Below are 17,590 nucleotides of genomic sequence, written 5' to 3'. Positions count from 1 at the left end.
CAAAGGAGTACGATAAGTGTATTAGTAAGTATTTACTGACAATCAACTTATGTGTTTACAAATACTGTTCAGCTATATTAAGCAAAATCCTGATATCAATGGAATAATGGTTTGTTATACGGAAATGAAACAAACACTTTTTCTTTTGACATGCTACTTATGACTATGATGATCCTTTCTAAAATGCTCAGGTCTAAACCTAATAACAAACAAATATATAATTTTAAGAGTGGGTACTTTAAAGACATAGCAATATAATGTTCCCAGTCTGAATTATTTTTATGGACTTCAGAATAAGCCTTAGAATTATGTATTTTCTTTTACAACAATACGCACTAAACAATCGATAAACTGAATACCAAAAATTGGGAGAACTTCATAAGGCATCAAAAACAGTTTGAACACAGTTACTGTTGTGAAAACTTATGCTTGACTAAAATGATGTATTCTTTCACAGTACTAGCATTTCAAAGCAAACAAATTGTCGAAAGAATGAAAGAGCTATTTCCAAATTTCTTTTTTGAACTGTTTGTCTTTGTAATCTGAACTTCCCGTAAATTCACACACCAATTAACAGATTTACTGACAATCTTTACCCCAACCATGCCTCAAAGTCTGTCAAAAACCTAGCATGATTTGCTGACACGTTCGACCTTCAAAATTTTCATTCAATAAATGGCGGCTCAGCATTTTATCGTGTATTCATGCCCTGCAGAAATTTGTTGACTTCAGTGTAAGATCGTATTTAATTTCACTCTTAATCACTGAAAAGTACATATTTTCCATGGAACTCATGAAATTAAATACGATCTTACATTAATATCACCAAATATCTTTTATTACTTGGTTATGATATACACCATTAACACTATCTTCAGAATTGAAACGGACCAAAGCCGTCAAAAACAAAATAGACAAAAAATATAATGGAAAAAGATATACAATACTATGAACAAACAATAGACATAAGACAGCGTCACTGTATGTATACCACGTGATAAATTACGTCACATTTACTACAGTACGTCCGAAGGCACTATTTTGCTTAAAATGCATTTATGACGCAATTTATCACCTGGTATACACACACTGTAACAATACACATAACCTTACGCAATGTTATTACAATAATACAATGAAAACTACATGGTCAAGCCCTGGCCCCAATATCACAAAAATACTTAAGTCAAATCTCAAACTCAATCTCAACTCATTTTACCACATAACATCAACATTTATTAAAAATAATATATGTTTTTACATATTTTTAAACCACATGCTTTCATTGAATATGTTTCTGCAGCCAAAAATGTACTTGAGTACAATTCATTGCCTTTTAACTCAACTCAACTCAATATTCTTTTATTATATCACAGTTTACATTAAAGTAAAAGCATGTGAAAACGCAATATATATATGTTAACACAGGTATAAATATGTGGGTTAATGGCGGCTTCACAACAGGTTTAGAGTTTATCATTATACAAAACAAATATAATTAGTAAGGGGAATGTGGTTAGTTTAAATAGTATTATTTTTTTTATGACAAAACAAATTCATTTATTTGAATTAGGATACAATATAATCGATATAGTCATGATATATCAAATGAAAAACTATAAAATACATGATCAGATTCGTTTAAAGATATTAACTAAGATTTTAACAAAAATTGCTGTTTTCCTTAAGGTATCCGGGTTCTTACAATTTAAAACTTCACTAAAGTGTAAGACATTAGGTCTTGAGTAAAAACGACTACTTATGTATTTTTTTCTGGTAGGATTAAAAAAAGGACTGTATGTAATTTTTCTTTGTTCGAAGTCGATTTATTCATATTATAAGCTTTCCGTGCTTTATTGTATAGCGACCGCTATATATATATATATACAACAATAACTCAAGTATATTATTTGCTCTAGGATAGGTTTTCTTTGAAATATAGTCAAAATCTTTCAAAAACACATTCTATGAGACAATAAGCTTTCAAAAAGTATAAAAACATGCAAGATTTTGAATAATATTTTGCTTTTGTGTGGTAAAATGAGTTGAGAATGAGATTGAGATTTGACTTAAGTATTTTCGTGATATTGGGCCCAGGAGTCAAAAATGTAATCTCGTTTAGAGGCTCAATACAATTGAGGGCCCAAACGGCACTGAACGAAGGACACAAACGTACACTCACCAGAGACCACACACGCATGGAAATTGTGTTGTCAATAAATGTAGGGACTACCGCCTAGGAACGGTCAGTGAAAGACGGGTTCACTTGAACAAAAGTTGACTGGTGTTTAAACTAGTTTATTAAATATGCACATAACCTTATACTTGTCCCAACTTTCATCAATAATTACAAAATAAAAAACACAAGCCAGTTTAAACTTGAAGCAATGAAGTATAAAGTAAAACTAAAATATAAACAGACGGAGTAATTTCTGACACAGGCATAACTTGCAAACGAATGAGTTAAGCAATAGAAACAGTCATAAAAGGTAAAATTCAGCCATTCAAAGCCATTTTGAGAGTTATAACACGTACAGTATCATTTGCAATTTTCTAATTGTTTTCATGAAATATATTTTACATAAAATCAACGAAGTGGAGTTTAAAAAAAGATCAAATACAATTGATAACAAAGACAATTGTTTATTGTATGTTGAATACCAATTTTGATTTCATTATGTCTTAAAGACAACGGTATGTTTTCCAAAATGTGCTGAGTATATGATATACCGCTGTCCTCTTTATTCAATTTAATAGTTAAATTATTCATTTATCGCAATTTTCCAAAATCACATTTGGATCCCTCGCCATGTCAGCTGATACCTTGGTTGTTGTGATATAAAAATCGCCGTTATTTCCAATAAAGGTCAGTTGTTGTTGTTGTTGTTGATGATGATGATAAGAACTAAGCCACCAATAAGACAAAGAAAATAGTTCATTCAAAATTTTTAAGAATGGAGGCTCCTTTTTACTACTATTTGTAGCATCATCGATGCTTTTTACATCTTTGTTCTTTCACTTGTCTGCATTTGCAATATTTATGAATGAAAATCAAATATGTATCATAAATGCTTGATTCATTCTATTTGACAAAATAATGCTCATTCATCCCCATACATACTAAAAAAACAGAATAAAAACTACCAGTAATATTTGATGCATGCTATTCTAAAATTATTAATATACTACTCTAGTTGAGGACCTCATTACATTACCTCAAATAGTTTTATTAGTGGTGCTTTAAACTTTCAAGAGGTCGATTTTAGCGCATCACACAAGCCCTGCCCTGGTTTAATGTTTTCCGGGCTTAATAAACTTTGAATATTAAATAGTTGGGCTGTTATCAGAATTCTAAGATGTTTAATTTCAGCTGGTTTTATTTTAATGTTTTGCAAAAATCCCGTGGTCCACACTAAACTACTGTCAATTGACTCAATATTCAGACTAAACTATGATAGAAAACAAAACGAATTCCCTCATGTCCTTTGTTCTCTATTCTAGACATCATCATCTCTGCTCTCTGCCGGACCAGCAACATGTTTGAAGTCCAATATCACCGATGCGAGGGTCATTTTGGGGCCCTTTTCCATTAAACTGTATTCCTTGTTTTTGCCACTGTGGTAGAAACCAACAAACCGTATACCCATGGGGTAATCCTGGAACGTATGCTTGATCTGAATGGAGGGACGGAAAGTAATCCATAAGAAGATATAAACTGGTATAACTAAAAAAAAGTTGTAAACAATTAAAAGTTCCATAAAAATGATATTCTTGATTTAGCAGTCAGAGATTGATGTTAAAATAATACAATGTAAACTACAGGGACAAGCCCAGTAGTCGCAATTCAAAAACAACACCCTGTTTAGAGGCACAAGGAAAGGGCCAAAACTACAATAAACTGACACTGACATATAAACACCACAAACAGACCACACTCTCATTTAATAAGCTTTATCGATAAATAATGGGAAAACCAACTTGGAACAATTAGTGAAACACGACTTTGTCAATAAATAATGGGAATACCACCTTGGAACATCCAGTGCAACACGAATTCACGTAAAAATGAGTCTACTGTGGGCGTTATTAAGTAAGAATGCTCATAACCTGACACATTTATCAGTCATATCAAAATTAAAAGTATAAGCATAATTAGCACGAACATCACTTATCTAAGAATAAATAAAAAAAATGGTTGAGTTTGATTAATATTAATGGCACTCAAACAATTTTTGTTTGGGTTCTCCCTGTGGTGCTCTTATTCTCCTACTCTCAAGCATTCTTTCATTGATTCATTTGCAGGCGATATTTGCATCCGGACGTTGTGTACTTGAAATAACCCTGTTTGCAGGGGGTTGGGGGTACTCCCAATTCAAATGCAATGGTAAAATATCCTATATTTTTTTAGATATGTCACACAGTTTGTAATTATATATAAATGCTTGTCAAATGGCATGCAGCTCAGATTCCAAAACGTGGTTAAACTGTTAGCAGCACACATTTAGGTGGTAACACCAAAACAAAATGACCATAAAAGGTTTTATACAGCAAACCGTCAGGAAATTAAAATACCACATTTGAATAATGGAGAAGAAAATGTGTATTTTGAGTTAAAATGACCTTTAAAGTTTCAAAATATTGCTTTCTTCATTTGTAAACATCAGGCTGGTCGAGGGTTTTCCTTCAATAATATGTTTTAATTCCGTAATTTATAGCTTGAAATAAAAAGCCGAGAGAAACATAGAGATTGTACAGCCGAATGTGCTTTATGAAATGTATGAAAGAAATAATTTATACTTCTTAATAGGCAAAAACAGGTTCCAAAAATCCTATTTTTTTAACGTTTCGCCGCCATCTTGCAACTCAGATCGTCACTTAAACCGTTGCAGGTTCGGAATACGTGTACCCCATGAGTGGTGCAAGACGGACATACAACTATTCATACCTGATGCCAGTCACTTCTGCCCGCGGGTAAAGTGACATCAACAGAGTATCTCATATTTCCTGAGGGAGCTATCCAAAAAGTGTCTCCCTTATTTGACATGAGTTCTACCGTCATATTGTACTCTGCCTCAATGTTTCCTCGACCTGAATGCCTGCAAATACCACAATGTTATATTTTCTAAGACACTTGGCGTTCTGTTCTGACTCACAGATAGCAGACAAGCTGATAAGCATACCTGTAATGAGTGTAATAAATATCTTCAACGACTATTAATATACAATAACAGAATTCTATACTCTCAAATTAGCATAAGTTATGTCCTTATTTAGAATAAACGGCGAAAGAAGAAATCATATATAATGCTGATTGACATTGTTTATGCTGAATATGCACATGCAAGGTTATATGCTTGATACTATCTGTAAACCAGTAGAGTCCAGGGTCATTTTTAAAGACTGATCAATTCAAACGACCTACCGGCAGGGATAGGTTACGATGGCCAACTGGTTTGCGTATCAGATTTTGGATCGGATGATCTTAACATAGCTTACGTACTCTTTCAGTCAATGGAGTATTTGAATACCTTCAGTACTCAATTTCTAAATAAAGTGAAGAACATCTTAAATTAGAAAATGAACTTAATTCTTAACCATCTAATTGTTTATGTCTAAATAGCACTCATGTTCAATATTGGATTTTATGTGAACATACATCTTCAATTTTAACTACCCGAAGTAAGAGTTGAGTCTTGTAGTTATTGGTTCCAACGCCTCTGTACCACTGCTGATACCAAACTGTTTTCATTGTAAACACGTTTCCGTAAACCAAATGGTTCAAAATGTTCTTCACACGAGATGCACAATTATTTTGGCCCGCGTCATGAAGGGTTATGAACATATGATAAACCAACTTCACATATCTGTCATTTGGCATACGGAGAATTAAACCCAATATTTAAACACCTACCTATTCCATGGCATATTTGTTTCAGAGGAATCGTCCACAATCGGCACACATCTGTATCGATTACGTGCATAGTTTTGGATAATTTCAAAAGACGTCTGCCTTTCCATTCCACATTTTCACTGCTGTACAAAAGAACTGACATAAATCAACATTCGCAACACCCCGGCCATTTCCCATCGATAACAAACTCGAATGTATATGGACGGTTTACAATGTCATATATCTTTACATTTAACTCCGCTGTAAGTAGATCGCGTGGTGATTTCAATTTAGCAGTTAAACTGTTGATAAAATGCAGAGTCACAACATTAATGCATTCTCTGAACATACTTTGATAGTTCACTTTTTACAACACAACAAGACCTGTATTAGCCCTTCCCTATGTACAACGCCTTATTGCCGGGCCAAAAATAGTTTTAAAAGATTCTGATAAGCCTCGAAGCTCATTTTAGTTTTCTATCCACGTATAATAAAATAATAATATTTCTAAATAACTCACTGAATCGTTGTCAAAAGATTAGTAAGACCATCTAAATTCCATGATAGAAATAGTTAGTCGAAGTTTGTTTGGCCTCGGCCGTGTCTCCATTGTTCTATACTTGATGGAGGGGCAGTAGCATTCTTCACGTCACTTATATCTTCCTACATCAGCACTGATCATTTCAATGTCGTTTTCATGTAAACTATCATTTAGGACCACAACTTTTCTCGTGTCGTTAGTTTTACAAAACGCCTTTCTGAAGTTTACCATATCATCTGATTAAATACTTAATTACAACTAGTTTCAACTGGCCTTTGGAGCAATATCCTTTCCGACCGTGTGCCTTTCTGTTGTTCAACGTTTAACAGTTTTATGTCATAGGCTGCGACTTTAAGGACATGGCCTTAACAATTCCCTCGGGTTTATAATGCATGTATCATCAATGGGCAGGTTACGTATGCGTAAATTGTCTCTTATTGATACCCGCTCACGATTCTCGAGTCTCATTTCTTTATCCATGATTCGGTCGTCGATCCTGCCATCGTTGATAGCTACTTGGTAAATATCAAACCGTAGTGTCTCGTGGGTGTCTTTTATCTCAGACATTTCCGTCTTTACATGTCTCAGTGGAGTTTGACGGTTTTCTGGTCCGATTTAAAATAAATAATGTTTGTAGATAATCGATTCATATCTGTTTTAATGTTGATAATTTCTAGACGAACAGCTTCGAACTGTTTCAATACACGACTCTCACTGCTTTTAATTGCTTCTATAATTCTGCTTTCGCCCTCGCCCATCTAGGGCACTGGATTGACTTATACGCCGCCAGAAAGAAGTATAGAGACTGCTAGCAGCATTGTATGTCCACAACTTGATGTTCCTACGTGAAAGATAATATGGCTGCGCTATCTCGGATGACCAGGAACCGCAGTCCTCACGGTTGTGCAAAGACAGGATATCGTGTGCAAGTGCAAACGAGCAAAACAAACATCGAAGCAAACAGATGACTGTTCGGAATTATTTTTTGAGTCTTCTGGGTTTATGCGAGAATGTTCCTAAACGGATCCGAAGAACACAATGTCAATTCACATGTATACAGGTAGCGCCGCAAGGGAGACTCAACTGGGCTTCCGTAGAAAAACAATTGTGCAGATAGACCAGGTAATGTAACTTAGGTAGTACACAGGTTATGTGCACATATCATGATTTCATTTACAAAAATTAACGATTCCAACTTCACGAATTCAAGATTTTACGATTTCACAAACAGGAATCCCCAACAAAACATGAACTCTATGTATCGTAATCGTAGTTTAAGTCTTATTTACAAGACTTGTCAAGAAAGGAAACACCTATAACAGAAATCAGAACATGGTAAACTGGCTAAGCTACACAAAGTTCAGAAAATAGTAAGACCAAAGTCGAAAAAGAATCTATAGCTGTTTATTTCCAAGAACGGTGTAGTGAAGGGCCCCAATCTAAAGATTTCCTAGCGTCAATTAAACCTTTTCTCTCACAGAAACCTACAAATAAATCGGATAACCCTATAATACTCAAAGACAACATAGGAAATTGGTCTCCGATCAAAAGCTGGTTGCAAATAAAAAGAAATTATTTTACCTCAATACCTGGTATAGCGGAAAGTTTTGGAATATTTTGTACTCAGTTTAAAACAAACACCCTAGTATTGAAAAAAATACATTTCAGCTGGTCACCGATAAAGATATTGGAAAAATATTGATAGGTTACTCCCCCCCCCCCAAAAAAAAAAAAAAAAAAAAAAAAACAACAACAAACAAACAAACTTGAAGAGATCATTCTGATTCCTCTCAAAAGTATGATTGCAGGCAAAGATACTTTATAAGGTCCCATCCGAAAAATGGCAAACTACCTATAATTTAAAAGGCTATTCTGCACCTGTACAGGTCCCTCTTATAAATCCACAATGTGCAATTAATATTTTGTAAGTTATTACAAATAAGAAATTGGGAGAGAATTACGATGTGTTTCACTGAATATAGTTATACCTTTGACTTAAGTACATCATAGCAATACTTACATTTTTTTCTAGCAAGCTTAAGTAAAAAAAGACAATCTATAACATCATTTTACCAACTACACACCACTATACCATGCTGTAATTCCCATGTACATAATTCTGCTTACAACTCTGCTGTTTAAATTGTATACTATAATTATCTTTAATTTATACTCTTAAAAGAAATACCATTTTACTGCGGTGGACTGGGTTGACAGCTGGGGAAAACTAGTTTATTGATGTTTCATACAGTGCTTTAATCTTACTCTTTTTTTAATTGTCTGCATGGATATAATAGGGTTATTAGTACTGCGTTTTGATCCGGGAGGTTGTATTCGACTCAAGTGGATTTTTGTAGATTCGGAATCAAAATCTGCAAAAATCCACGAGAGTCGAATACGACATTCCGCATCAAAACGCAGTACTAATAACCCTTTCATTATATACATTTCTGGTTAGATCACTTAAAAGCCAAATGCTTTCATAATAAACGTAATTTTAACGACGCACTATTTTGTTTTATGACATCATTTAAACATCGCGCAACGATACTTGTAATGAGGAGACGTCACAAGAGTGGAATACGGCCGTATTGTACTGGGCAGATATACGGAGTGCCGTATTTTGCGATATGTATTGCGTGTGGATTTATGATGGGTATATAATAAGATTAAATATGGCTTTTTTGTTAATACTTTATAACCAATATGTAACCCATTTAAAACTACTGGCTTTTTTCAGGTCATAACTTCATTGTTGTGTTTTGTTGTTATGTATGTTTGCTAATCATGTAAAAAAATAGCTCAATGAGCTAATGTTTCTTGTTATCATATACCTTACTTTAAATAAAGAATCCTGTATCTTGTATCCGGTTAACCTTTGTATCATGTAACAGTAGGGACATACAATGTACAATCAATATTCAGCAAGCATGATACATACATCCTTTGTAACATATGCAGGTGTAATAAGGAGTTGAGAACATCTTACGAAAGATGATTTAACAATTTTGGATCAAAAACCATTTGCATTTTTTTATAGTATTTCTACACAATGAATATGTTTTTGTGTCTCGTGGCTTTATTGTCATTTGCTTATATTTAAAGAAAGATATTTGCAATTTTATAATCAGAAAATGAATTTATTTCATTAGTTTTACTGTTTTATTGAATATTTTTCTTATTTTGAAAGATATAATCAAGAAACCACAAAACTTTGTTGATAGTAGTAGTGGTAGTGGCGGGTAGTCTGGAGTATTTCTACAAAAAACAACAACATATTTATATGGTTGACCGACTTCCCGAAAATCATGCAAATGCTTTTTAATCCAAATTCTGATACAATCTTCTTTCGTAGAATCTTCTTAACTATTTATTACCCTTAAACATTTTGCAAAGGATGCATAAAGGTCTTTTTTGTTGGTCTTCCCCCCCACCCACCTACTTTTGCACTGTGACCGCCCCTAAAGGAAGTTGCGAGGGTGAAGCCAGCAAGCCCTTCTTGGCCATTTATATAAAGATTTTATATATGTTATCATGTATTTTAATGATAGAAAGTTTATAGAAGGCAGGAAACCAAATAATAATTCATTGGCTTGAACTATAGGTTACATTCCAAGAAAGATCAGACTTGTGGTACAATGGGTGTGAGGACTGACCATTCGGACACATGTATTGCTGGTCGGAAGTGGTCCAACACATGTTTACTGCAGCCTGCAGCCATAAGGTCCACCACCTGGTACTTTGCACATTTGCCAAATGATGCTGCCCAGCATCCAACCGTACCTGTGCGGAGCCAATAACATGACAAATGTAGACAAGAAAGCTATCAGTCAAAGAAATGCAATCAGTTTATTGTACTATGTAATTTAATTTTACTGCTGTTTTTCAAGTCAAGAAAAACCAAGCAATTTTAAGAAAGATAAAACTCTTCTTGCTTTTAGTCCAGAACGAAATCATCATAACCATACTTCACCTGCTTAAGTTTAATTTAGATTGTGTTATCCCTTTCTAAATTTGGTTTTGGAATTGTTGAAAAGAACAAACCAGGATCTGATCCATTTGGATTGGCCTCCACACTCCAGCCGACACCACCATTACAGATTACTTGCCATTCCGACAATCCTTTAAAACATGTTTAATTTATCAGTAGCAAAGAAGGCCATGTTACCTGGGATAAGTTTTAAATATCAATCCTATTTACACGGGCCAGATTTATTTAAAATACATTGATCTGACATATATGATAATACTTGTATGTACACACTTAAGATTACAAAAAATAATGTCCTAACCCTTTAAATCATTTTAATAATATTTTAACAGTGAATTATCTGATTGATTGATTTTAAGTAATAATTTCTGTTCCCTATTTTGTAAACAAGCTGAATTCACTCGGTAAAACTTTGACAAGTTGTAAATAAACTTAATTTAGTTCCCAAATAACGTTTTTTATTAATGTTTTAATAGAATGAAACATTTGTATTTGCTTGCCTGTGGATGCATCTGGATTTTTTATCAAATTTCTATCATAAGGATGTTCCATGTCTTGAATACATTTCTTCTTCCAAAAATATATATCTTTAAGTATGCGTTGCATCTGTTTGCACACAAAGAAACAAGACTCATCAAGGTCTCTGGTTGGCACCCTTAACAGAATCTCGAACCAAACGTCTTCGAATCTGGGATGATTCGAATTGTATGAGTCACTGCATGAAGCCACGTCCATGGTTTATCACCGCTACTCTGTAAAGATAACTTTATTTAATATATGAATAGAAAGTCACTATTAAAAACAACTCAAACAAAAGGGCCATGAATTCAGAACATCCAATCTCACTCACACTCCAACAAACGACAATCATTATTATTCTGAAACTGAAATTAACATTTTAAAACAATTAGTTAATAAAAAATAATCATTTTGGATTGTAAATAACTGTTGCAAAATGCGTTAAAATGCATGGGGTTTTTTTGTTGTTGTTGTTGTTTTATATACGTTGTCGTTTTCCATTGTATCACGTGATTTAAATTTCTGTTCGTATATAATTTTGCTTTTGTAGTCTGCCTAAAGCGGCCTTAGCAGATGAAAGTTGAAAACACTTAATAAAAAATAGCACATGGATACAATTAGCGAATGAAATACTTTTTATGGGGAAATTACACCTCGGAGTGAAAAACAGCTCAAGAAATGTAGGGAAAATTGGATAATAATAATAATAATAATAATAATAATAATAATAATAATAATAATGATAATAATAACAATTACAACAATAATAATAATCCAATTGAATGTAGGCTGGAAAATAAATATCAATTATCTTACCACGCTCTGAAATGAACATGTCGCGTAAAACCTTGTGCGTGAAGTAAGCGGCCTAGCGGCCTAAAATTGTTTCCTATTTCAAAGCATTTTATATGCGTTCTTTTCTAAAACAATGATAAATTAAACTTTTCTATTCACAAATCAACATCATTTAGCGAATATCAGCATTTACTCCCATTTTTTAAGGCTTCTGGATTGAGTTTTTGGGAAGTTTAGGCCGCTTGACTACTTGATCGACTATTTGAGAGAGAAAAAATCGCTCCAAACGGGCAGAGTGATGAATTTTGCATAAAAACAATTATTTTAGCATTGTTTTAGAATAAACTCATATAAAAACGCTCATAAATAGAAAACAATTCAAGTGCTTGTTAATGTATAAATAAAATAACATTGATTTATCATTGTGTTCAAACTAAACGAATGAACAATTACTTTGAAATAGAGAACAGATTTGGGCCGCTAGGCCGCAAACTTCGCGTTAATATGTGATTGGCGCATCCTTTTGAAATTTTTTTTTATAGAAATTCATGTTATTGAAGTACATGTACTTCATTGGATTATCCCGGTCTCTTAAATATTGTCTGCGGGAAGAGGATGTCCCTTATATGTTCCAAATATCTGATATATTCCATCGTTTCTACTTGTCAAGTACATCTATTACTCACACTCATTCAGTTCGTTTTCACAACCAATCCTCGAGGGCGGTTCAAGTCACAAATGTCCAACTCACGCAAAACACTTGAGTCTCACTCACACCTGTGAATACGGATATACCTTTCACTCGAAAATACCCGAGCAGTTATGTGATAACAGAGGATTAGTGTGAGTGAGAGTGGTTGTTCTGAATTCGGCCCTTAGTCGTTGCTTCTGTGGCACTGTTTTAGCATTTTAATCTCTCTTTTTTTCGCGGGCGATAAAGAGTCGTGGATTGGTTCACTTTGCAAACCAACACGATATTTGTATGTTAAAAAATGGCGGATTAATTATAGGAAGTAACCTAGGAATCAATCCTTACGGTTATGCACTGTATAACATGTCTAAAATCAAAAAGCCATAAAAGAATCGTAAAAAATCCTATACACAAGCCATTTCAATAAGATACCTTTCAGGTGTATGACCACACAGTTTGACATTGATGCGGAAGCATGAGTGCTTTAATGCTGCTCAAAACGTTTGAAAATGTTGATGAAAATCCAATTGAAAGTGACAAAGTAACCCCTTAGTCACAAATTATAACTATTGAATCCCTAAAGCGCTTAACTGACCTCTAAGTATGACCTTGCGAACAATAACAGTATGTGTGACACATACAATCTTGATTAACATGGAATTCCTGTGTGACTGAATCAAACCAGCATGATCTTGACCTCGAGATCACGAACACTATTTGCAAGACATTTTCGTGTCCTCAATTGATAGGTATCACTTGAGAAATCCTTTAGGCTCAATTGACCTCAAAGTGTGACCTTGATTTTAAAGGCAAGATCACTATTGCTATGTGTTAGACACTTTCCTATGCATTTGTATTGACTTCTATGTAAACCCTGTTAGGCTCAATTTATCGTTATGCGTGACCTCGACCTTTAATACACAAATTCTAAAGTGACTACACCTTTGACGTACTTAAATCACAATCGAATAGGTTAAATTCATCTGTTTGTCAGGATTAAGGATCCTACTAGGTTGGAGGACCATATCACCAATTGTATTGGATATATTAAGTGAATAATGACCTTGACCAACTGACCTCAAATCAATAGGGGCCAACTAAATGTTCTGGTAAACGTACATCTTTTTTACCAGCAGTGTGTCCCTGCAGGTCGGGTATTTTACCCGAGTTTTGAGAGACCGGAAGTCAAAGTCCCTGCTATTCCGGACTTAGAGGGGAGCATATACAATTGGCTGTTACATAAAAACATCTAAATAACCAAAAAAAGTACTCTGGAAAATACTCTTGTTCTTTTTGTTTTAATAAGCACATGCCATTGCATTTCCTGTTTCCATTTAGTCTTATGTTATATGGAGTCTGTTGTTTGATGATGCCTGTGTAAGTGATCACTTTTTACAAATCCAAAATCAATCCTAAGTTATGTCTAAATACAGTTGCATATGATGTTAAACTGATTCAGGTAGTTTTATATAAGTCGTTTCAAACTATTTACTAAAAGCAGGGTTATTTATTATTATGAATAATCGTCATATTTAAGTACGTCTTAATTCTATAAGAAATTAGATTTATCCATATAATGTTTGTACTAAACACGGATGAATAAATAGTATGTATTCCGACATTTTCCCAATGTCCATTAGAGGTTCAGTTCAAGATGGCATTAAATTGGGTTTAAGGGCAATTTTCTTTCTTATTTATATTGAATATAAGGAAAAATATATTTTTCGCTCTTCGCTCGCTTCTGTTTTTTTGAAAACTGATATATATATATATTTTTCGCTCGCTCGCTCCATTTCTTTTGCAAAAATCCGAGGAACTAAACATTAATTTGGTGTGGCCTAACTGACACAATATATTTTCGCCCTGAAACCCTCTCAGCCGCCAGCCAATCAAAACCTAAAATTGCAAAATGTATCTTCCGGTAAAATTGTTAAAACAATGGGTCCAATTAGCAATTTATGCTACGTTAAGGACACATGTTTGCGATTTTCAATGAGGAAGTATATATGGTAAAATGTTAATGAAAATAACAATTTTCAGTCACCTTTACTTAAAATTGTTAGTAAAGAACCCGGCGTGTTGATGTAATACCTCCCATCTACCAAACCGACATATTATATGAATAAGCTTCACGGTTTAAACGAGAAATCAGAAAAAAATATTCACTGTCTTTTTATGTTGGCTGGTAGCCGGTCATACCAGCTCGGTATATTAGAAATATTCACTTTCTGATCAAAACGATTATGTTCAAGTTGTGTTAGTATTGGGGCAGGGGAGGATACACTGACATATTGAGAAAAGTAGTTTATGTTGTTCGATAAAAAAACATAAGTGCCAAAACACGAAATTAAAATTAACCTTTGTGCTATTGTGCTTACTTCCAGAAACTACGCATCCGACTTTGCGAGATGTGGACTTGGTTAGTAAGTCACCATGCAATCAGTGTTTCTAATTCATGGTGTGATTCTGTGGTTTTCATATTTACTATCGCGTCTATTTTTTCGTTGTCTACGAACAACTCTTTTTCACAGACCACATGACCGAAATAGCTCGATCACTTCCGTTTGTCATACAACTAGCTTGTCTGTGATGAATTTGAAGCCCTCCCGCGCGCGGATTAGAAGGCGTCTTAGGTTGTGTCATGTTCCGGTTTCTAAAGTGACCTACACAAGACATCGTTTACAATCGATGCAATGCTTGTAGCCCGTCGAAAACCTCTTCCATTTTTCGATGTAATGTAATGCGATGATCAGATACCCAATGGCATATCGACCGACCGATGTTATAAGTAGTGACGACTCCTATGTCTTCGTCGCACCCAGCAGGCTAAAAATCATTGAGTGGGTAGACAACGGGTGTGACATTGTCTTGCAATAGTATCGAACATGTGGCTTCAAAGTTAAGATTCCCGAAAACGTCGCCAACTGATATATGCGTTCGTTAACCGCATACGTCAGGTGTATGAGACCGAGAACAGACGTAGTTTTGAGATTAGTCATTGCGGGGCTGTTTATTTCGGCTATTATGTAAAATTGGGATTTTGTTTGTTTTTCTTTGTACGTGCACCGCATGCTGGCTTTACTATGAACCGTGAGCTAATCACCTGTGTATTAGGCAATTCAGCAACTGAGGGTAACAGTTACTAATGCAATTTATCTCAATATTTGGGTTAGTAAATTACTGTTCACCTGATTGCCTGTGCTAAGCGTTTATTTTTACATTAATGGGGCCAAATAAAAGTTGAACAACAGCTTTTTCACGTCAAAAACGAAATTTAAAGCTTTACGGTGTGGACGTAGAATACTGAGTCACTGGAGCAACTGTCATCGTCTTCCACAATATCGACACTTTTGCTGTCAGCATTTGTTATGCATATTTTTGCGAAATTTTTGAGTTTTAAATACGTGTTACACACTTCTACCAAGGCAGAGGATTGTGTCATAATTTTGTGTTTCGCTCTTCCGCATCTGGCACACTGTTGGAGAAATCTCCCAGTTGAAGCTAGAGCATCCGACCTCCATCGCTGCTTCTTCTTCCCATGGTCTAGACTTGCTCTAAACATTGCCTGTGTGTTTCGGTCTCGCACCGCGGCTTCGTACAAGATCTACGTCTTTTTCCTGGGATTTCATCGCGTCAATTTTCTTCTTGTTGTACTGATTGATCGTTTTGGACTGCTTTTTCTAGGGTAAATTCACTACCCTTTTCAATCAGCCTCACCCTCACCTTGTCTGACGAAGATCCACACACTATTCTGTCCCTGATCATTTCGTCGTTTCTTTCTGGATCGAAATCACAGTCCTTGGCACTTATTGTTAACCGGGCTACAAATTCGTCAATTGAGTCGTTCTGAACTTCGTGGTAGAATTTGTATCGCGCAAAAACAGGGTTTGCCTTAGGTTTCACAAAGTCCTTAAACTCTTGCAGCAATGTTTTTGTAGTTTTGTTTTCTTTACACGTAACTTAACACGAAAAATGTCTTGTAAGGTTCTTGGCATGCGCACTGCATACGCTCTGATCATTTATATACATGTAAAAGAGGATCGTATAAGGAGCTCGCTACAGTTAAAACTCCATTTCGTATAGATGCCTTTTCTTTCAGATGTACGGCAAAAATAAAAAGTATCGATCGGATGTTCAAATGAACACCGAGTGTTCTTTCGAATACGCTGTCAACTTCTGACAGTTTCAGACGGTTTTGCTTGCTCTTCCGCTGGGACTGAATCAATTACTTCTTGGCAATTCGAAATCCACTTTGTAAGCCTGAAACCACCTCGACGGAGCATTTCTCGGAGATGCTTAAAATGCAATACTGCCTTTACCTTGCTGTGTATTTACTACAATGAGTCATAGAATTTCCTCTCCACTGTCGATGTTACTTCCGGTCTATACATTCCTGTATTGTCACTCACCGTTCTTCTTAATGTAAACGATGCGCAGCTAGGCGAGGAAGTTGCGTCAAACAAATGCACTTGCATCCGTTGGCATTCAGGCTGTTGAGTTAAGTTTCTTATGGCCCACCATGGAAATCTAAGCGCTTGGCAGTCTTCATCCTTCATCCACACTGGGTGAAAAATAGCTTCAATATCTGCCACAAACGCAATCCTTTCCTCTCTGAAACGCGTAAGGGCTCTGACTAATCTGTTTACCAAATCGGAACCTTGAAGCAGGCGATCGTTCAGTGACATACCGTAGTATTTTGCAGCTCAGTCAAATAATACTATTTCCTGTCCTGCATTAATGCGGGAGGTGCCAAATTCTTTCACTTTTACCCCTGTTTCAATTGTGTACAAACGTTTTGCATGACCTTTCGATTTATGGCCATCTGAAATGTTCTGTGTAACGGTAAGTAACAGATCCTTGTTTATGTAAAGGAGTAAGTCAGACCCGAAACGGGATTTGTATAAAAGTTTTTTTTTTCTATACAACATTTTAAAAACAACTAATTATGATTTTTGGAATACATGAATATAATAAAGTGAAAGCTGTTCGTTGACGACTAGCTGGTAGGCAGTGCTTATCAGATCCTGCAGAGCATATCAGAGACCACTACACCATCCATTGTATCACTATACCTTTAATGCAAATTACCTTGCCATTTTGAGGCCTGCTAGACGTAAAAGTGCCATGTGTTTGCTATGTGGAAGACATTTGTCATCGCGCAAA

General features: G+C 35.1%; 1 protein-coding gene across 1 annotated transcript; it reads right to left on the bottom strand.

Annotated features, from left to right (window-relative positions):
* Positions 1–3,497: 3,497 nt before the first annotated feature.
* On the bottom strand, positions 3,498–15,948 carry LOC128208389 (F-box only protein 6-like). The gene is made up of 5 exons (XM_052911948.1): positions 15,849–15,948; positions 10,476–10,553; positions 10,088–10,214; positions 4,946–5,096; positions 3,498–3,674 (listed from the first exon to the last, which is right to left on the bottom strand). Exons 1-5 carry the CDS (start codon positions 15,946–15,948, stop codon positions 3,498–3,500), a joined length of 633 nt encoding a protein of 210 aa, XP_052767908.1.
* Between the last annotated feature and the right edge of the window lie 1,642 nt (positions 15,949–17,590).

The sequence above is a fragment of the Mya arenaria genome, chromosome 11, assembly GCF_026914265.1.
Source record: "Mya arenaria isolate MELC-2E11 chromosome 11, ASM2691426v1".
NCBI classification, from domain to species: Eukaryota; Metazoa; Mollusca; class Bivalvia; order Myida; family Myidae; genus Mya; species Mya arenaria.
This window is presented reverse-complemented; position numbering and strand designations above follow the sequence as displayed.